This window comes from Ambystoma mexicanum, chromosome 6q (assembly GCF_040938575.1).
Source record: "Ambystoma mexicanum isolate Mex_15411 chromosome 6q, UKY_AmexF1_1, whole genome shotgun sequence".
NCBI lineage: Eukaryota > Metazoa > Chordata > Amphibia > Caudata > Ambystomatidae > Ambystoma > Ambystoma mexicanum.
The window spans coordinates 934,085,797-934,108,798 of record NC_090937.1 but is presented as its reverse complement, the minus strand read 5'-3'; the positions used below and the strand labels follow the sequence as shown (position 1 = coordinate 934,108,798).

Genomic DNA, 23,002 nt, shown 5'->3' with positions numbered 1-23,002 from the left:
AAAAGAATAAATAAACAATAAGTAAAGTACGTCCAGCTGGTGGCAAGGTCAAGGGTAAGTGCAGACATCAGGTGTCAAGTGCTGGTAGTGGGACTGTAGGGATACAGAAAAACAATCCCCAAGTGAGGGGGTTCCCGGGAAGGCAGTGTAGGTGACCAACTGGCGGGGGAGGGGTCCTGGGCCAGAGATCAGAGGGTGGCCAGGTAACCAGTGCAGTTTCCGTTTCAGCATGGAAGTCAGCAGGGGAGAGGAGGAGAAAAGGCAGAAGCAAAGAGAAAGGTTTTGAGGTGCTTCAGTTTCAGTGTTGCAAGAAGCCAATTTTATTCAGCTGCCTAAGGTGCTGCTAACAAAAAGGCACAAGGGACACAATTCTATCCCTAGCAATATCAGATCTGGTCTCCTTGCCAGGGGGAGCAGATGATTAAATGAACCTGTGCCTCAGGTAGCGTAAATCCTTACTTCAGAACAGGATATTCCGTTACATAGTCATTTTGACAACAAGCTACATATCAATAGAAGGAAACAACATAAGCAGACCGTGGAAACACAGTGGAAAGAGGGTGCATAAACATACCATATTAAAATATATGCTTTGCAATGCAACAGACATAGCAGACCTGGTCCTTGAAATATTTGCCCATCTGGCGGATGAATCAACCATGTTTCCAGTCTGATGCTGGGAGAGATACATGTCAGGGAGCATGGGTTAATGACATTAATGCCAGAACTCCTGCATGCCAGCGTCTTTATGCTTGATACAAATGAAATAACAACATTGACAACTGTGTCTCCTTTGCACAGAAAAGTGAAAGGCGTGTGGATTTAAACACAGTGATAGTTCACCATACTGCTATGATGAAACCCAATACAATATTGAATTTTAACAACATCACACAACCTTTTTACTCCCACTTCCTTCTGGATAATAGCATTCACTGTGGCTTTTGTCACTTCATCCAAACATTTCAAAAGCATTTTTCAATGTAATAAAAAAATGGACCTTTTGCAAATCCCATATTCCTCATCTCCATTTTAGCCGTGGTCAACTGCTTAAGTCTCCTTTGGCCTCACATATATTTCATGTTTACTTGACCGACTGATCGATTGTTTCCCTATTCTTTTCTGAAGCACCAAAATTGCACCCGTGTCCTGTATTTTATGGATCTATTTATGCTTAACTGGTGTGGAAGATGAACACACTAGGTTTTAGGTAAAGTGATCTCCCATAATCATGACTGTCACAACTAATTATGGACAGCTGCTAATCCAACATTTTAGTCCATCGGGTTCCTTATGGCCCACTACCATGATTTGCATTGTCTCACAGAAACGAGCAGAATTACAAAGAAACTTTACATTGGCATTTTCCATTGACCAGGGCAAAGCTTGGAAATAAGAGAAATCTCTCTTAATATTGCCGGGACAACACCAGCTCCAATTTGTTATTGTGTAAAACCAGCAGATATACCCGGCATGCCCGAGCTCCAAAGTAACCACAATGTACATATGGTTTTCCACTGCTGCCTGGCTCCCTCTTGACGCCGAGAATCAGCCTGTTGTCGGGCTTACCTCTGTTCTGGTGTTCCATGCTATCTCAGTGCTGCCCATCTGCTTGCTTGTGCTTGATGTCCTTGATGGCATTGTTTAACTGTCTCTGCTGCCCTGGCTGCCTCTTTACGCCAAACTCCAGGTAACGTTTCAAAAGTAGATCGTCTCTTGGGTGTCATGCTGATTGAACTATGGGTGTGTTGTCACTGGGGATGTGCACTGCTTGTGTGTCGATAAGAACAGTTTCCCAGATTACTTGTACTAATGTGTGCCACATTTCTATCTTTTATTACGGCTTCAACAACTTTAAACCACACCGTTTGATGCCTTGTGAAAGGTTACACCTGTTAGGCCCCGTGGAGCCCTTTATATAGTTCGCCCTATAGTGGACAAAAAGGGAGACAGATACACTTTCAAAAATATGTATTATATAAATACAAAGTGCTGCTAGGACATAAAACATCTCGCTCAAGAGACGGTTCTCTCTTAGACACATCCCGACTCATTATGTGAGGCACATCCCCAATCATAGGCCTCTCGTTTTTCAAGCCCATTCCCACCCTAATGCTGCACCTTTTAAAGCCTATCCCCTTCTCAAGGCCCATCCCTGCTCTCTTACCTATTCCCAGATGGAAGCTCATCAATACTTGGAAGCCCGATCTTGCTCTGGGGATTTCCTAACGCTGAGGCCTGTCCCCACCTTGAGGCTCATCCCTGCACCCCACTCTAGTCAAAACTAGGGATCTATGTCAAAGGATGCTTAATCTAACATCTTCCAATGAATTAATTGCCTCTATATTTCTCAGAGTCACAACAGAAAATGTGTAATTTTTTGACTTTCTTTGTTTAGGTATTAAAAACAATGTAATACCCCTCCACCTCCCCACCACAAAGCATATAATCAGAATTTTTCGTACTCGGCCTGACGACATTTCAGATAGTGCAAGAGCAACAAAATGGATAAGGAAGGAAGGATGAGAGTGGGAAGGAAATGGAAACAGACAGGTGACTACCGTACTAGGCCTGATGACATTTTTGGTAGAGCCTGAAAAAAAACAAGAGGTGAGGGAGAGGGGTACAGAAAGGTAGGGGAGGAACAAAACAAGCAACTATCATATTAGGCCTGACGACATTTCAGATAGTGCTGGAGGGGGGTTGCGGAGGAAAAAGCCAGTAAGGGGAGGGAGGAGGAGACAGACGAGGTTGCTATCATGCTAGGTCCAGGGACAATTCTGATAGAGTAAGTGCATAGAACAAAGTAAGGGGAAGAGATAGGAAAAGGGAGAAGGGAAAGGAGGAGATAACAGAGAGTTAGCAGTCAAAAGAATGGAGAAGCAAGAGCGGAGAGTGAATACAATTGCAGAAGTCAGTAGTAACACATACTGTTGCAAGCCAGGATACAGGATGAAGATGGGAACAGCATGATTCAGGACCTACATGAGTACAAGATGCAAAAGAAGTTCAGCATGAGAGTTGAGAAAGGGTGACGCACCATAAATGAATGAAGTCCATAAAAGTCAAATCCAGCATTGTCCACAAGACGGTGATGGTGAAACCAGAATGTATCAGGACAGACTCCTGCAGAAATAGACTTGAGTGGGGTGAGGGGGGAGCAGGGAAGAAGAACCACACAAAACAGGCAACACCTGTGTGTGAGAATGGGGGGCACAAGGGAACATCATGGGGGGACCAGAGGGAGTAACACATGTTGGTGCATGCCTACCTGCTGTCTGAGCAGGGCGTCGGGCCCTGGATCCTCCTGGTCCGAACAGGTCCAAACAGGAATTCCCCTTTTCTTCATCTGCCCTTCGCTTAGGACGCCCGGGCGAGACACGCCCTTGATCTAATAGTTAGGAGCAGGAAGGGAGAGGCAGGGCTAAGAAGGTGGGTGGTGCTTGCTAAGTGGTGAAAAAGAGCAGCAAACAGGAAGGCACCAGGTGGGCGGGGTTTAGACCAGGTGACCTAGATCCACTTGCACCTGCTCCCCATCTGCAAAGGAAAAGAGGCTGGAGGGCTCCTTAAGTAGGGAAAAGGAGTGGCAAACAGGAAGGCACCAGGTGGGCGGGGCTTGCTAAGTGGTGAAAAAGAGCGGTAAAAAGGAAGACACCAGGTGGGCGGGGCTTGCCAAGTGGTGAAAAAGAGCAGCAAACAGGAAGGCACCAGGTGGGCGAGGCTTGCTAAGTGATGAAAAAGAGCGGCAGGTAGGAAGACACCAGGTGGGCGGGGATTAGGCCAGGTGACCTAGATCCACTTGCACCTGCTCCCCATCTGCAAAGGAAAAGAGGCTGGAGGGCTCCTTAAGTAGGGAAAAGGAGCGGCAAACAGGAAGGTACTAGGTGGGCGGGGCTTGCTAAGTGGTGAAAAAGAGCGGTAAAAAGGAAGACACCAGGTGGGCGGGGCTTGCTAAGTGGTGAAAAAGAGCAGCAAACAGGAAGGTACCAGGTGGGCAGGGCTTTCTAAGTGGTGAAAAAGAGCGGCAAACAGGAAGGCACCAGTGGGTTGGGCTTAGGCCAGGTGACCTAGATCCACTTGCACCTGCTCCCCATCTGCAATGGAAAAGAGGCTGGAGGGCTCCTTAAGTAGGGAAAAAGAGCGGCAAACAGGAAGGCACCAGATGGGCGGGACTTGCTAGGTGGTGAAAAAGAGCAGCAGGCAGGAAGGCACCAGGTGGGCGGGGCTTAGGCCAGGTGACCTAGATCTACTTGCACCAGCTCCCCATCTGCAAAAGAAAAGAGGCTGGAGGGCTCCTTAAGTAGGGAAAAAGAGCTGCAAACAGGAAGGAACCAGGTGGGCGGGGCTTGCCAAGTGGTGAAAAAGAGCAGCAAACAGGAAGGCACCAGATGGGCGGGCTTGCTAAGTGGTGAAAAAGAGCAGCAAACAGGAAGGCACGAGTTGTGCAGGGCTTAGGCCAGGTAACCTAGATCCACTTGCACCTGCTCCCCATTTGCCAAGTGTGACACAAAATCCCATCAGCTACCTTGCAATCAATGAAACAGGCTGTTGATCCATATCTTTCGAAAACAACAATATTCTGCAGTTACTGCAACACACTACTCTGCAGGGGGGAGCAATTTCAAAGTGCTTTTGAAACTGTAATCAAGGAGCATGAGAAACACTGCCATTTACCTTAGATTTAACACAAGTGCAGCATCTTCATCTGCCCCTCCATATGTGTGGTTGGTGCCCCTTCCCTCATTTCCCTCCCCACCTTACTTTCTGGTCTCTCCTGAGAACACAAAAAAAAAAAAAGAAAAGAAAAAAACATTAAAAAGGTCACATTTTTCAGTAAATTAGATAGATTCAATAAGATTCTCCAACATTCCCATTAGCAATTTCGACTATGCTCAAGGAAATAATCGGCCAATTGTATACTAGAGAAAAAGAAAAAAGCATGGAAACACATTTCTGTCCAAAATACTTCTCTCTAGTATACAATAAATACCATAATCCATTTCCCTTTATAAATGTCCACAGTCTCCGCATTCCCCTGTTTAGCCCAGCCTTATCAGAAAACCCAGATTGCAGATGCACACCATGGCACAAAACAGCCCTTCTACTCTTTTTACTGTTATGTTTGTAACTTTCCCTCATTGCCTGCTTCAAGCCATTCACACATATATCCACCAATCACTTAAAAAAAACCTCTACATCTAGACTATCAACATATTTAACTTCCACACACCAATTGCCACTTAACAATGTTCTAAAAATCGTTTGCATCTACATTTCCAATACTTATACCAACAAATGTTACACAGTGCTCCTATAAATGCACATATGCATTTAACAGTGACAGAAGTGCATAAATAAAAATCATAGGAGCCCAGGAGGGAAGTCCCAAAGTATGCCAAGGTGGGAGGCCACTTGCTAACTTCTGGGGTAGAGGGGTCCCAAGGCTGGGTTGTATCTTAACCATAATGTTCCTTTAACAAAGTTTTTTCTGTCAATTGAATACATTTTCGAATACATTTTCATAAGTGAAAATATTTCATGATGTTACATCACTGTATATAAGTTATGATTATTTCCTCTTTTAACATATATAAAACCATAAACCTCCTTTAACAAACATTTTTTTTGCAACACATAGTTATGTGAGTCATTATCAGCAGCGCATACCCCGAAAGAGAAATCAGACTAGGCATTTGTCCTTGCCGAAGGCCATGCCGTCTGCAGAAAAGTTAAATCACTATTTTTTGTACTTATGTTTTGACAACTTCAAAAAAGTAAAACACGGGACAGATTTTCAAAAGCATCCTTTCAGGTCTTTGCTGATGTTCCTCTCACAACTTCGCTGCAATCCCATCCAGCAGCCAGAAGCATATTTCTTTTCCCATGTAAACCTACAGCTTCGGCCATGCTGCATGCCCCAATAAGTAAAAACAAAAGTAGGCATTTGTCCTCGCTGACGGCCAGGCCCATTGTCCATGCACCAAACTTATATCACTATTTTTAGTGTTTTACATTTGGACACGTTGGAAACATAAAGCACAAAACAGTTTGCAAAACCATACTTTCACGTCCTTGCTGAGGCTCCCACTGCTCATGGCAAAAAAGCTATATCACAATTTTTTGTACTTGCATTTCCACACTTTCCAAAAAATCAAACACACAACAGATTTGCAAATGCACCCTCTCGGGTCCTTGCTGACGCTCATCGCGCAGGTTTGCTGCAAACCCGTCCAGTACTTCGGACTGCAGCCGCAAGCAGAATTATTTTTCCCATTTCAACCTAGAGCTTCAGCCATGCTGAATTTCCAATGAGTAACTCAGACTAGGCATTCATCCTTGCCGAGGGCCAGGCCCATTGTCCATGCACCAAATTTATATCACAATTCTTTGTGTTTACATTTGGACACATTGGAAAACTAAAGCCCAAAACAGTTTGCAAAACCATACTTTCACGTCCTTGCTGAGGCTCCTCGCGCAGGTTTGTTGTCATTCAGTACAGTAATTCAGGCTGTAGCCACAAGTAAAATATGTCTTCCCATTCAAACCTATTGTTTGGCCATGCTGCATGTCCCAATAATCAAATAAGAGTACATGATTATCATGTAATTGCAGGGCGGTAGAATGGGTAGATCACAGCGCTTCATCTAGTACAGATTACGCTGCTGCTGGTGATGCTTTTTTTTGTGAAGGTGCCCTTCCTTCTTCAAGTGTTAGGTTGTGAATAGGAGAGTGCGCCCTGTTCACCTCAGCACTGTTGTCGTAATGAAGCAGTCTGCAAAACCATTATTGATATTATATTTATTGTTAGAACTCAGCCGACACATAAATCGACTCTAGACTCTTTCCCAAGGCATGTGGATTGTGGGCCAGTCATTGCTGCGAGGTTGTGGAAATTAGTCCAGCATTCAATCCCAATATCGTGTCCCACTATGGTTGCAAATAAGGGTGGGTAATGATTTCAAGGGGTGGTCTGGTGAACACGTGGGCACCTGGTTCATCATGCTTGGTAATTATCTGCTGATTACCATTGTCACGGAGTGTATGCACTGCTAGTCACAGTGATCTGTTGATGCAATCCTGTGCAGCACTTCGGGCTGTAGCCATTGACAGAATTTTAGCCACGGGCAGAATGTATTTTTCTCATTGCAACCTATCCCGATTTCAAAGAACTTTAACACGTAGCCAGTCCCTGGTGGCCATGCCCACTTTAACCCCATTGCCAGACCTTCTTGGTCATGGCCAGTAGCCAGAATATCTTTGACCATGACTCAGACAATCGTGCCACTGCTCATGGCCAGAGGCCATGACTCAGACAATCTAGCCACTGCCCATGACCACCAGCTATACCTCAGTCACTAATGGTATATGACTATTTTATGTACCTACATTATGACACTTTTCAAAAAATAAAACACTGACACAATTGCAAAACCAGGCTTTCAAGTCCTTGCCAATGCTCCTTGCACAACTTTCCTGCAAATCCATCCATGTTTTATTTTTTGAAAAGTGTCAAAATGTATGTGCATAAAATAGTCATATAAGTTTGCTCCCAATTGACAAAATCCATTCACACTTCGCAGAAAAATTAAATGTTCAGTCTACAATCTTTCTGAAATCTTTTGTGCACACTCATCAAACGGCAACAAAGTTATAATCATCTAAAAATGTTGAAACCCCCCCTCTAATTTTGCTCCCTCTGCACAAAATCCCACCAAACTTTGCAAAAACATTTAAATCTGGGTCTTAAATATTTTTGCAAACAAAACAGCACCAGACTTTGTAGAACCTTTCAGGGTCACATCTAGAATGGTATCACAACATTTCATACAGTTTCATTGAGTGGTGCCAAGGTTATAAGCCATCCAAAAACTGCTTTTCACCAACCATGTGTCTGAGATGTTCACGAATATCACATAACTGTTCGCGAACATTGAAGGTGGAAAACCGCCCATTTTTTGATTTTTTATGGCCATATGCCATCCCATCCTCATCACCCCTCACCTGCGCAGGGATTCTTACATTAGTTTCACAAGTGCAATATTGTGTTTTTTTATGTTTTTACTGCAATGTTCAAATGGCGGGCATTTCCCAAAAATATGACATACCTCACACTTTTCACCATCCATTCAGCAGGCGTGTCCAATGTCTGTGGACATCGTGCCGTCCTCTGGACCAATCAGAGGCCCATCCGCAGACAGAACAGGGAAGTGAGTCCGCAGACTGAACCCAGATATCACTAATTTTTTTTACCTACTTTTTGGCCATTTTTTAAAAAAAAACTACTGAACGGATTTACACAAGATTTGCAAAAGCACACTTCCGGGACCAAGCCGCCACTCCTGGTGCAAATTTAGTGAAAATCCGTCCAGCGGTTTGGGCTGTAGGCATGAGCAAAATGTTGTTTCCATTGGGGAAAAAACCCACATTTTGGTACCCCCTATGACTTTGTCCCCCCTGTACAAAACCTCACCAAACTTTGCAGAATCAATTTGTCTGAGCCATATACTTTTTCTGCAACACTTCATGAGGATTCGTCCTTCGGGGTCAAGGTTATAAACCGCCCAAAAAGTGTTCTTCCTATGGGTTTAGCAGCTGAACCATAACTACAGGGCCACTACCGCAGGCCCTGTAATATGGAGGCAGTTATAATCCTTAGACTGTGTTTTACCAGCGACATTTTTTTTTGCTACTGAAACAACCAACATGTGAGTTTTTCCTTCTGGTATCTTAAGAAATAGAACCTTGCATGAGCCCAATAATAGGCAGGCACATTTTTCTTTTAGTACTACTTCAGGTATGCAAATCAAAATGTGAACTTCTAGATTCTTTGACTATAAATAGTAATGTATAACTGTTCACTGGATGCTTTCCAAAGGAGCATTGCTTGGCATTGCAGATGCATCAGATTAGCTTAAACACTCCATTGTTTAAAAGAAGGGGAAAGACTTTTTTTTTCGATTGTGCACTTTCAATGTACAGTCATAACAGTTTAGAATACAGCAATATTTTAATGGTAACCTGCACTAATGAATGCATGAATAATTTGTCTATACATTGTTGCTGTCAACGTAAAGCCTCATATACAATGAATTGCGCTTCTAAAATAACAGAGAGGACCAAGAGAACATAAAATGCTCCATTGCAGCGAAAACCTGCACCATTGTTGGGTAATTTGGCACTGATATTTGCATGAAGTGACTGGTGCAAAATGTCATCTTTCACTCGCCGCTTGGTACAAGCTGAGATGCTCAGTCAGTCCAAATGGCACTTTAAACCCTTCCTTCAGCGGAGCAAAATATGCAGGAATGTAGTAAAATTGCTACATTTAAAAACAGTTAATTAAATCTAGCAGAGGATGCTCTTTTTATGATGCCTGGTTATATTTCGAACTTGTTTATGTCGGGTCATAGCAGTGTACTGGAAATATCTGGAACATGCTCTAAAAAATATGCCAATATCACTGTCTCTGGGCTTGAATACGCTGATCACCTAAGACTATACGCCCAGGGCTCTACAGATAAAATTTGATGCCTTTGTCAAGTATTCTGAAGAAAATAGTTCAAAAAAACAAAGTTCATGGTAGTCAAACCAAAAACAACCAGTATGAAGACTTGTCATTGAATGGATGTTCAGAATAAATTGACGCAGCAAACAAGTGCCCTTAGCAAATTCGTGGGGGAAAATGGTGGACATTACACACTAACACCCTGATTCATGGAACTATGCGTGTAAAACAGGGATTTGCGTGCGATTCTGCATTCAACGTCTTCAAGAAGGAGACAGATGTCAGAGGCGTGTTTGACAGCAGAACAAGCATTCAGAGTGGCTAAGTGAAGGTGATTACCACCTTTAAAAGTTCTCTGAGTGGATTACAAGGGCATGGTACTCCCATCGGTGGTGGTGGAGAAGCTAGAGGAGAGAAAGAAGGAGAGGTTGCAGGGGAAGGGAGGACCTTGGTGAGAGAGAGCAGGTTCCGGCGACGGAGGAGTAGAGTAGGTTGAGAAACTTGGGCCATGACAGTGCCATTGTGATAGACATTAATGATGCGTGCGTCTAGAGGATGAGAAGTATGCAAAGTGTACTTCCCATTTAGTGTCGCCATTAATGTGAGAAGAGGAAACATGGGTATGAGTGGAGACCAGGTGGGGAGTCCATAGATTAGGGGAAGGAACAGAAACAAGGATGTCAGTGATAGTCTGCCTGCAGCATTGACAGAGGTGTGAGCAATAGGTAGGCCTGGATTAAGCTTTTTTTTTCCAGACCTTGTGAGAGAGATAGGATAGGTGATAAAATAGCATTTAGAATAGATATGGGAGATGGAGAGAGCCATGTAGTGGGGACGAAGGAGAGGGGAAGAGCCAGACAGAGGAGCTGAACTATCCACAACTACTCACCAGGGGGCCTAGCAGCCAAGCGAAACCAGATGAAGGAGGTGCTTTAAATAAAATATGCACAAGGTTACAAACAGCGTTACAGAGATTTATAAACAACCCACAATGGGTGAGTGCTAGAATGCAGCAGAAAACATACACTATGCGTGTTCAAAAGCACACCTAGATTAAATTTTAAGACAGAGCACTAACATGCACCACACAACATACACTGTGCAGGTACAAAGGCACATCAAGATTAAGCCAGAGAGCTAAAATACAGCACAAAACATCCACTGTGCATGTACAAAGGCATACCTAGATTCGATTTTAAGGCAGAGCACTAAAATTCAGCCCAAAACACATTGCACAGGTTTGAAGGCAGATGGAATGCAGGTTACAGTGTGTGCAGGCACTACAGGGGTGTAAAAGGGCAACTTGAGATGGTACCAGAGAGGCAGGGTGAAATGCAGCAATAATTAAGAACGCCAAGATCTGAAAGCAATCCACACAGAAAGTCATGTTCAGTGGTCACTCATGTGTAGTGAAAGGAACTCAATTACAGGCTGCAGTGTAACTGTGCAAAAACTACTTTTCTGCGTTCAAGTGGTGTTGAAGTGCAGCAATGCTGGCAGAGGACAGGAACCAGCAGCACTTGGTATAAGTGTCCAGAGTAACATTGGGGAAGTGGGGGCACAGGTGTGGAATGGGTGGCACTTACTTGGCGCTTGGGGATGAAGTCAGTGTAGGCAGAACTCAGAACTGTTGTGGGGAACCCCTCTGCGACCCTCCAGGCCCAGACAGGGGCCTTAGTGTGGGCCATGAAGGGGGTTGGCTCCGTCGCCTCCTGGGTTTCCCTATTGGTCTCAATGGTGGCGGTGAGGCCAATCACAGCCCATGAAGGTGGGCTCAGAGTGCAGACAGTCCCCCCACTTAGAGGACACCATGCTTGAATATCGAATCCACAGCGCAATTTGCAAACTGTTTATGGGTCCTGTTCAATTAGCAAACATGCCCACAAAAGAATTTTAATTTTGTATGGTCTCCTGTAGATATCTGAAAATATAAAAGTTGTGGGTATATGTACGAGGACTAATTCATTGCTTTCATTTCTGTTTTAGTTGCTACAGACTTCCATGCACTGTTCGGACGAAACGCTGTGAAGCTGGCTTCTATTTTAGCGATGAAGTTTGCCGTTGTGTGCCCACATATTGGAAAAGACCTCTCATTAACTAGTGAAGGAACCATTGGACATTTTGGTGTACATATTTTCCAAATGAAAGGAGAGAACTCATTGCGTGGCTAACTTGGATATACCAATACACCAGAGGCCCTCATGAATCACAAAGACTTGAGCATATCGCGCACTCCTAAGAAATGTCCTAAGCAAGCGCGCATATCAGCTGGGCCTCATTTTGTGTAAAGAACTGACAATGGATATTTCCATCAATGACCAAACAGTCTAGGTTTTCCTCAAGATTTTTTTAAGATAATGACTATATAATTTATTTCCACAAAAATATTGTGCCGCATTCCTGTTTATAGCAGTAACAATTTGTAAAGCTCACTGTGATCCATATTTTTATATCATGCAAAGTATGTTTAAAATAAAAACAAAATGGTATTATATGCTCCTAATTTTTTTTTTGTCCAATCCAGCAGTATTACCCTCCTGCAGAGGTGTGCGAATTTGCTTAGTAGACAATTATCCATTATTGGCCTGCCAAAGGATAGGGTTATACTGCACATGATGAACATTGGCTAGTAGAGGAATTTAATACTGTATTGTTGCATCTCTCTTGCAAGGATTTATTAGGTGCTACAACTGTTAAAGTCCATTATAATGTCTGTTGCAAGCCTCAATACAAACATCATTGAGGCCGGTTGAATTTGCCAGCTAGCTATGCTGGAAAATCCTCATTCTTTTTGTAATTTGAGTGAAAATAGCCTTTTGAGGCCAAATAGATAGATGTATCAATTAGAAAAGAAAAGGTGACTGTGTGAGGTTGAAAGATCTGTGAACAATTATGACACCTTCAGTGGCATGCGTTTTTCAAGGAGCAATCACTGCAAGATGCAAAGGGCATCACAGAACAGAAATGTACCAGGTGAGTGAGAATACAACCAGCCTTGTTTTTTTTTAAATGTTTTGGGGACTTGTATATGTTGATTGGGTAATCCAAAATAAAGGATTAAGCTTAGAGACACAAGTACCATGACATCCACCATTTGGCAAAAGAAAGATTCAATCCAAAGGAACAGAAAGGAGTAATAGTACTGAAAGCCATTGCATAACAGTGGGAATAAGGTAAGGTTAGAAACAGTTGTAAAGAAAACACATCTCATATGGATGCGACCCAGGATGGATACTTGTAAGATCAAGGACTCAAAGCTTATGTGGAGAACTGTTCCCAAATATAACTAGGTCTCTTATGTGTGGTTCAATTTAAAAATGTACAGCAAAATAATATAGTCATTCATTCGAAATGCAACCAATCTGTGCCTATTAACCTTTGACCCGTAGGACAGATCAGTATGAACTTTTCCAAAATAATGGCTTGGGCCAGGCCACCCCAAACTGGAAAATATAGTTGAAATCTATGTCAAAAGATATTAAGGGTCACAACAAGGTGGTTTTTTCACTTCTTTTGTTTGATTTCTCATAAGCAAAATGTGCAATATTTGCTGAAGCGCACAGCCCAAGCCATTCAGGGGATTTTCGCCAAATAAGGAACAAGTTTGGCAAAAACTGCCTGAAGATAATCCTTTGTTGGTTTGTTGATATCCCGAATATATATATATATATATATATATATATATATATATATATATATATATATATATATATATATATATATATATATCCCATGGTGTAATGCTTGAGCCGAGGGTGTTCCAAATCTGACAATCCACCATTTTGAAAATCTCTATTAGCGAGAGCGAAGGATTAAGATTCTTTTTGGAAAACGAAATGTAATGGTGGAGTAGGGCATTTTTGATTCTGGGAAGCATGTTGTCAGGGTAAGTGAAGAGGATTTGTGATGGTTTGGATTGGGGGTATATTGTGTAGATTTGGTTTTGGTTTTCAATGTTTCTTTGACGTCAAAATGTAAGATCTCGATGCTGATCTACTTGGAAAAGAACAGACTCCTGAATTCACTTGAAATGTTTGGGGAACCAGAATTAGTTGGATTTGGTACTTTGGGGTGTGGGGTTGGGAATAATTGCTTAATTTGTTCTTTGTTAGTACAAATAAAGTGCCCCACCAAATTCGAGTGGTGCCTATGCATGTTTTCATTATCCTTTGTTTTGATTGCACAAATGTTTCACATGATTTAACAATGAACATCTCTGGTGTTATAGTGCATCAGCACTGAAGGTTATGATCTTCATTTAACACCTATCTAGGTAAGCACATATATAAATGGCCATTTAAATTGTATAGGATCAAGGGAAGATGCATGGAGCAGGACAGATAGGCATTGGTCAAGTCACTTTGGATACTGATAAAGTAAGGAAGGAGACAAATGTGCACTATATGTTTTCAAATATCTTGATCTTTGTCTCGAAGTGGCCAGAGAGACTCCCAGGGAAGGAAACACCACATGTAGAGCAGCTTAAGAACATGCATTGATAGCAATGGATAAGACATCAGTATAACAAAATATAAAACTAGAATTACAGGTGAAATAATTGAACTTGGTTCTATGTTATAACAACACATTCTTTTGCTTTTAGGTAAAAACAACACATTTCCTTTACTAATTGTTTTACCGCAAAATGTGGGTGAAGACTCCCTGCTCCCCTCACCTACTTCCAACCCCCGTTTCTATGTACCTAACCCCAAACCACCATCTACCCCTTAGCTGTACAAAATGGCAGGTAAAAAATTGGCCTACACATTTGATGTTTTTTCTCACGACCAACGTGGTGAGAACCTTGAAATTCAGCTCAATTAAGCTATACTTGAAGTGACATGAATGTGCTGATTTACCACCAGTAAACCCATGAAAATTCACTCTAACTATGAGCCCCCTCATTGAGCAATACATAAGAACAATGATGGCACCACAAATGACATCACTAATGAAATAAAATATGACATCACTTAACGCATCACTCGTCGCATCTTTCATGACATCACTAGAAAGCAGAGCACACTGCTGACTTCACATATGACATCTCTTAAGGCATTATGACCTCCTTAATGACATCACAGCTAACTATCAATCATGGTGAAAAAATATCATGCTCTATTTCAAGACATATGGGGAAACTAACACAGATGCAACTTACCCTGCACTAAGTGGCGGTGAAGAGTAAAATGGCATGTTACCCGGCTCAAGCAGGGTCTGTTGGTAATCGCGAGAGGTACATTCAGACACTGCTCTATTGTGGTTGTTGGAGGTCAGGCTTGAGAATCTTTGTGTGCTGGGATTCTTCCAGTAAAGAATGATACTACATAGGTTTCATGGCTCTCTGATTGTTTCTGGAGATGTCTCCTGCTCTTTAACTGGTCCTGGAACCTTTGTAAAGTTTTTACACATGGTTATTTTACTGCTGACTAGCACTAGCAGTAGAATGTGTTCTTGTAAAGAGAAAGCCACAGCCATGGATGTCATTTGGGGGTCACCAGGAGGCCACACCTGCGACCCCTGGGGGACACAGGTGCAACGCCTGGGATATCCTTGCAACCCCTATATAAAAAAACATTTTGACAAAAAAACATGTTTTTAATTTCTTTTTTAAATACCATATTATATTAGCCCTGTAAGCTAGCTGATTATCAAGAGAGGGCTACTTCCCTGCCCTGCCCTTTGTGACCCCAGTCCGGAAAACTATGTCCTGCCTGGGTGGTGGACATGCTGTGCAAGCACCACTGTCTCTTGCTTTTGAAGGTGGGTTGCAGGGGGGAGGAAGCGCAAGTGCTTGAGCCTGGTAGGTGCGACTGGGCTGGCTGGTAGGTGCGACTGGGGTGGTAGGTGCGACTGGGCTGCCCGGTGACCCTCTGCATTGGAGGAGCAGCACATGGCAGCAGGCGACTATGTCCCGGTGCCTGGAAGCGCTCTGCTGCTGACCTGCCTCATCTTCACAAGTACGTTGCATCAGCGTTTGTCTTCACCCCTTCTAGTGCGGGGCATGTTTTTGTATTAACATTATTATTGTGGCAATAAGCCACGAGACTGCGGGCCAATACCGTTAGTTAGTTATTTATAGTTAGTTAGTTAGTTAGTTATAGTTACAGGCCCGAGCATAGCGAGGGCCTTAGCAAAGCCCCAGGGGCATTACCTGGGGCGGTACTGGCCCGCAGTCAAGGGGCTTATTGCATTTAGTACCCGGGCCAGCACGTCCGCTCCCGAGATAAGAAGAAAAAAGAAGGTAAGTGGGGTGGGGAAGAAAAAAAAACGTACCACGGTGTTCGCCGGGGGACGATGGAAGCCTCCAGCCGTGTGGAGGCTTTGTGCGGGGATGGCTCCGCTCCGAGTCTCCACACGGCTGGAGGTTCCCATCGTACCCCGCCGGAGACTGCGAGATAGAAGGTAAGTGGGGTGGGGTGGGAGGAGGGAGGAGGAAAGTTAGAAAAAAAAATGTCTTACCTGAGTCCCCGGCAGGGGACGAGGGAAGCCTCCAGCCATGGGGAGGCTCGGAGCGGGGATTGCCCCTTTCCGAGCCTCCTCATTGGCTGAGGGGCTGCCACGCCCCTCTCCGGGAACAGAGTAGCCAGCAAACACGGCGTGGACGGGAATACTGTGTGGTATGGCTCGCAAATGAGCCAATCACCACACAGTATTCCTGTTCAGCCGCGCGTCCCGGCTACTAATGTGTGATAAGTACCGGTAACCATACAACTGAGTCCTAAAGCCATTTTTTGTAAAACTCTTCAAGTGCGCTGGCCCAAGCCTCAGCAGCTTTCTCGTGATTCGTGTTCTCTTTCCAGTGTTTTTTTGGCATGAATTGGCATCGGGATTGATAGTAGAGTAGAGCGAGCCTCATTCTTTGCCAGGCCGAGCTGTGCAAGTGGGTGCAATGGCCAGTTCAACATGATTTAGTTGCTAGCAGCTAACGGGAAAGTGTGCTTGCCTTTCAGCTTAAAAAAGGCAGGAGGAGCGCGGTTGCAGCATTTCCCACATAACAACAAAAGCCCGTGGTTGATGTCCGCGCATCTTATAATTATTTATGACAGTAAGGGAAAAACCGGTTTTGACAGTACAGTTGGAACAATTCCGTTTGTTGATATGACGCAAACTAGAAAGCAAATCCACGTTCAATCAAGCCAAAGGACAGGGATGGCGTCATACAACAATGCGTGTGATTCTGTTATTAACTCTGATATTTTCCTGCTAGACGAGGCATTTTTGTAAACGAACCACTTTTAATATACAAAGAATGTATGCTGCGCTCTGAAATATATAATGATTTATATTTGCGCCAAGGCAGAAAGCATTTACAAAAAGTCATCGGCTTTTCTCCGCAGAACATTCGCTGGCACATGGGCTTGGATTAAAGCACAAATTGTTACATCAGTGTATGCCTGCTATGGCATGTCAGTATTATATTACTAAATACACGGTAATACACCTAATTGCATCATTAGCCATTGGGGGAGCAATACTTATTTTCTTGTGAGAGGAATTTACTATGTCGATAATTCACCATGGCCCATGTCAATATACTGCAGGGTTCTCAGAACGTCTTCCTTTGTAACGGTGGCTTTCTCTAAGCTCAGAAGAACACTTCTGATTCACATTGAGAATGTGTCCTCCAAGCTTCTGTGCTGCAAGTTACTCAACAGAAATGTGCCTCGGTGCAAAACTCTGAGTTCTTGACATCCATGCCTGTTTATGAGCAAAATTGTCCAAAAATAAATGCCTTTGCTGTGGACTTCTGCCAGTATCAAAGACAGAGAGAGTGTAACTGTGGGCAACATTGCCAGAATGAATAGCTGTTCGCAATATTGAAGCTGGGTTTTCTTCCCTTCAGAACGCAGCTGCTGTCTACACGCCCCCATCCCTGGGCACACTTGGTGTTGAAAGTAACCCCTTAGTTTCACTTTCCCCAGATTTGTAGTCACCTGGGGGGTGAGGGGTGGAGGCTCGTGGGAGGAAGTCCTAGGGCACGAGTGGTGAGAGAACACAATTGCACTCAATTTGGCATGATGCACTTTATCTGCTGAGAGACAATCCCTTGCCCAGGCCTAGGGCACATGTGCAGCCATACTGGCCCGCAGCAAAGGTAAGACAAATGAATTAAAGGGTGATTAAAGGGATGCTACTGCCATATTTTCTCATACAGCTGTCTGTGCCTGCTGGGTTTCAGCAGAGTCCACTGGTGAGGCTGGTGTCCTAAGAGTGCTCCTGTGACGCTCGTGCGATTGCTCGCTCAGTGTAAACACATTATTTGAGACAACTAAGACAAGACGGTTGTTTTAAAGAGCTGGGTTGGCTCGTGGCAGCACATTATGATTTTAATCAACATTGGTTCTGAACGAGTGTTATCTGATCTCACGGTAATTGGGGCAGTTTTGAACCTTTGTTAAGGTGATTACGTCCTACTTAGTGACCAGCCCAGCCGTTGAACATGTCATCTGCTGCTGCACCTCTTCTCCAATGCCAAGTGGATCAGGGAGCCTGCTCTAAGACGCAGTTTCGCCTTCATGTGCCTCCGGGTGAATACGCTCATGGATACACATGAGTGTGAGTTATCCCAACCTGAGTTTGTGAACTGCTGTTGTTATTGCGGGAACATGTTGGTGCAGCACAATACGAATGGCGATACCTCGCGGGGCTTGCTGAGGAGTTACAAGATATTCCTTTATGCACTCTATATAGGTTTGGCCAGGAAGCACCTCAAGACTTTCCTCTTTTCTTCTGCTTTCGCTCCCCCTCTCCTCTGCCGATCTGTTCTCTCTTGGCACTGTGCACCTGGCCACCCTCTGTCTTTTGGGGCCAGGTACAGGCTCATCCTGTCACCCTCCCGCACTGCCTCCGGGCCACCCCTTGCACAGGAGTCTGTATCTGTACCCATACAGCCCCCCCTTTTTCTTCCTGCACTTATCGGACCTACCCTGTCTGCTGCCTTAAACCTAGCACTTGCAAATTGCTGGCTGCATTACCACTGTTTGTTGCCTTTATTATTTATTTATTGTTATTTATCTGTTTCTCCTCTGCTTCGCACTTTCCACCTCTCCCCCCTTCCATGCACTTTTCCCTTCCCCCCTCTCCCATGCACTTGCACGTTCTCAATGTCACTGGGCCTAGTAAGATCGCTGTTTTGTTCTCCCGTTCCCCTCCCTTGCCTTGTCGCGCTCTGAAACACTTGTGTACGAGCGCGATAGAAATAAAATATCAATATCAATTCGGAGTAAGATATTGTGAATTGTCATCGAGTGCAAAGGAAATTATATTTAACCCTTTTCATCCACTAGTTCTCGAAGGCACAGCTACAGAAGAAATATCAGAATGAGGGTAAAACAGTCTGACCACGTGGGTGCGCTACTCTGTCAAAGAGAATAAGGCCATTAGTGTCCACTAGTATTAATGGAAGGCGATAACGTTGGTTTTGAGAGAACCTGTGAATGTGTAGCAGATATTTCACCCAATGAAACCTAACGCCCATTTCCTATTGTTTTGTTCCAATGATCTGGTTTTCAGGGTCGACCTACTAGGAAATATCGCGCTTGCAGGCAAAGCAGGGTAGGAATGGCACTGGAGTAGGCCTGGTCTGGTCCATGCAATATCCAAAGGGCCTGCCCATCTGGCTAGTGTGTGGCCTAGTGTGTGGAACAGTGAGAGCCAGTTTGATGAGCTAATGTACTGTGCAGCTGGTAGTTTTGATCAAGGTTATTGACCCACACCAGGGGCATTAAAAAAACAAGATTACTATCACTGTAACTGTTTACAGTCTGAAAGCTGCCCCAAGCAACAAATGGTACACATGTATTCCTACGAATAGGGTGTTCAACGGCAGCCATGCTAAATAAAATGGACTCCATAATGTTTTTTTCGGAGGAAGTATATTCAAATTCTTCACAGGAAACACAGAGTTGAAGAATGCGCCTCCATTTTCTGAAGTGAACTTTACAGTTCATTTGCGGAAAATAAACACATAATTGAAATTCATGATACCAAGCTGATGTCCTCGGCAGAGATCTATAAATATCAGCCATATTGCTTCCCTGCTATCCTTTTATTTGGAACTGTTCAGTCCTATTTCTTTTACAAGGCCTCCCCTTTCAGCGTGCTCAGTAATCGGGCCTTTCCAACAGATGTTTATGGCTGAATTCAGGCAGGGCCCTGTCTTGTATCCTGCCTCCCTGTACCTTTTGTTTCTCCCAGACTTTGTTCCCAATGTCATGCTATCAGAGGGGCAGCATGTTTCCCTGCGTGAAGTTGTCAGAGGTATAAAGGCCCAGGAGCAGGGTCCTGGGCAGGGTCACATCTAGAGGGATGGGCATGAAAAATTGGTAAGATGTATCTGGAAGCCCACCCACCAGTCTGTTGTGTGCAAGGAAATGGGAGCCCACAGTCTTATTTGAGCTGTGCACTTTAGAATGAATCTCAGTAAGGTGTATAAACCATGCAGAGAAGCTGTGGTAATCAGACCAGTTTTGTTCTACTGCTGCTGCGCTGTTCATTTTTGTCTGGTAACATGTAATGTTTTTTTTAAAACTTTTTTTTAAGCAAATCACCTAGCTTGCTGGCTTGAATGTGAAAGTGTGACGCTGGAGCTGATCTGTTGCTTTTGTTAGCAGCACTCTTGAGTGCCATTGGTTGGTGACATCTTTGTAAGGGGACAGGCAATTTTTTCCCATTTGTGTGTTGCATTCCTCAAAGGTCTTTTGTTCAAGAATTTGGTGTTCATCCTGGGGATAGAAATGCTTTATTCGAAAGCAAGCTTTATATGAATTCTAGTTATTCTTTCCTTTATATTTAGAAGCAGTGGAAAAATAACGAATTGAAGCTTCAATCCTCTAAGCTTTGCAGTTGGAAAACGGCAATGGCCCATAGTCAAATTGGTTATGAGACGAAGGAGCAACTTTTCACAATCACCACCATGTTATATGCTTCACACTTGGCTCAAAGAATGCCTCTGAGCCTGACGATGCTATATGACTTCACTTCCTAAGATGTTGCCTGGGGTGGGGTCAAATGACATCACTTCCTGTGATGTCATTGGGAGATCAAGGGTCGTGTGATGTCACTTTGTCACCCCTGCCATTTTGATGAAATGACATCCCTGGCCAGCACAGTTTGTTCTCAAAACGAAGGAGAAACAAACTGCAGTTTAAACTGCATTGGCTGAAGGAACAGTATGCCTGGAATGCGGGTCTGGAAACTGATGCTGGTGGTCCCCAATTGTGTTGTCAATGCGTTTGTCAAAGTAGACTATGGACAATTCTGGCATAGCTTTGTGGATCTGTGGGCCCTGCAAGATTAGTGAAATTGATTCAAATAGAAAATAAACTCATTAAATCCCTGTAGTCTGAGATGTAAGTCGAGGTAAGAATGGATGCTGATGGCTCCTTCACAAATGGAGGTGATTTGAAATTAAGATATTTCTTAACTTGTTCTCACTCCATATTAGCATGTTTCAAGCAAAGAAGACTTGAGATTGTGTCCTCCAAGCTTCTGTGCTGCATGTATAAACGTGTTGGTATATGCTGATGACGCTATAATTCTTGATCAGATGTTTACCAGACTCCAATAAGTGTTCACTGCCTCAGAGAGCCAAGCTTTCATTTTAGTCTTAATGGTAGCCTTGATTCAGGTTAAGTTGGTAAGGTGTTCTCCTGTTTAATGTCAAATGAGTCGTAAAGGAAGCTTTGAATCATGGTGAGTTGGTCAAGGATTTCTCCTATTTAAAATCGGAGTTGTCACTTATAGAATATGTACAATGGTGGGAGATGTGGGAGATGCAACTTTAGCTGAAACATGTCCTAAAATGGGAGGAGAGGAGGTTTTTCACTGAACATGGAAACACGTTGGTGGCTTGGGAGGGGTTGCACAACTTCATAGATTATGTGGTTATGAATTAGAATTCCTTGTGCACTGATTCCTGATGTGTCTGTATTTTATGTATTGAAAGAATGCTTTTGCATTATCTCGTAATTATTGAAGTGGGCATTTGTGCTTATTAATGAATGCTCCTAGAATCAACTAAATATAAAGGGGCGATCCATGGAACTTTTTGCACCGTTCAAAGTGGCTTTGCACTGCTGAAAAGTGACTTTGCTCTGCCGACAAATATTCTTTGCACAGTTCCATGAATCAGGGTTTGTGTCGGCAGAGCAAAGTCACTTTTCAGCAGTGCGAAGTCACTTTGAAGCGTGCAAAGAATTACATGAATCAGGTCTAAAATAGTTTTGGAATTGAGTTACTGTCCATTTGGAAAGTGTGGATATTGGAGTAAATCATATGCTGTACCAATATGTATTGATTGTATAGTTTACATAAACAACATGATTAAACCAAAGCCCCTAAAACACTGGCTTATGCCCAGAGCTGGATACATCCTCCCATGTTCACACTCTCTTCATTATATAAGTATTCATGTGTAGATATGATATATGATAGGTTATTTATAACACGCTTAATACCCAGAGGTTTCTAAGCGCGAACCCGGGAACCCGGGGATCGAACCTATGCTTGCTCCGTGTCATCTTGCTTCCAAAGCGAGCATGTTGCCCTTGAGCTATCCTTCCGAGATGATTTATAAGGGGCACCCTATGTGAAGCACAGTTACATTGTGGCACCAACAGGTGGGTGTGGCACTTAAGGATGTGGCAACCATGTCTCCCCGAGAGCTGCTTCTTGCCTTGCATCTCTTCAGGTCAGTAGGCATGCATTCCAAAGAAATGTTTGGCGTGCAGAATTCTCCTTCTGAAGTCTGTTGTGAGAGGAAAACACTTAACAGTGAATGCAATCGAGGACACCTCACACAAATGTGAGACATGCCTGCCAAGGAACAGGTTAGTGATGTATTAATGGTAGACCTGAAGAAGACCACTGGAGATAGGATGGCATGTGTGAACCAATATTCACTCGATCCTGAGTGGTCACGTGAAACCGATCATTGAAAATGTCTGAACAGCAGCACTGCAAACAGGTAATGAAATCAACACACAGTGTACGGAAATTCTAGCAAGTGTAAGGGGAGGAACTTGAAAGATGTTTTAGGGAATTAAAGAAACAGAGAGGGACACGCAAGAAACATTCTGCACAGTGAACAAAGAATGTTCTCCTGCCAATCATGTGCACAATATAATGCAGTGGTTAAAAGAGAGGAGGTGATTCTGCCCCATGCAGAAGAGCTAAGTTCAGACATTCTAGCAGGTGTGACAGCGAGTGTCATCATTCTGCCAAAATGTCCATGTGGATTATTATATATTGGTGGAATGACAAGAAACGAATAACAGAAAATAAAAGCAACATTGGGACCTGAGGGGTGACATGCCAATTGTTATGAACAGCATGCTAGAAGGCAGTATGATCTGTATTACTGCATGCTTTTGTAATCATGTCACTTGTAGAAACAGAACCAACGCTAAAGTAGAAATAGTGTGGATGGCCTATGGTGGCATCTGCCCTGTTAGGTCATATGACATGGGAGCCGGAGGCATCTCAGAGGAGCTA

At 43.6% G+C, this 23,002-nt stretch overlaps 1 protein-coding gene across 1 annotated transcript in view; it reads left to right on the top strand.

The window, feature by feature from the left end:
• Positions 1 to 11,999, top strand: part of VEGFC (vascular endothelial growth factor C) — a 401,882-nt gene extending 389,883 nt beyond the window's left edge. Inside the window, exon 7 of the mRNA XM_069631447.1 lies at positions 11,492 to 11,999. Coding sequence (XP_069487548.1) covers positions 11,492 to 11,606 — 115 coding nt within the window. The 3' untranslated portion in view covers positions 11,607 to 11,999. The remainder of the gene's footprint in view (positions 1 to 11,491) is intronic.
• The last annotated feature ends 11,003 nt before the right edge of the window (positions 12,000 to 23,002 follow it).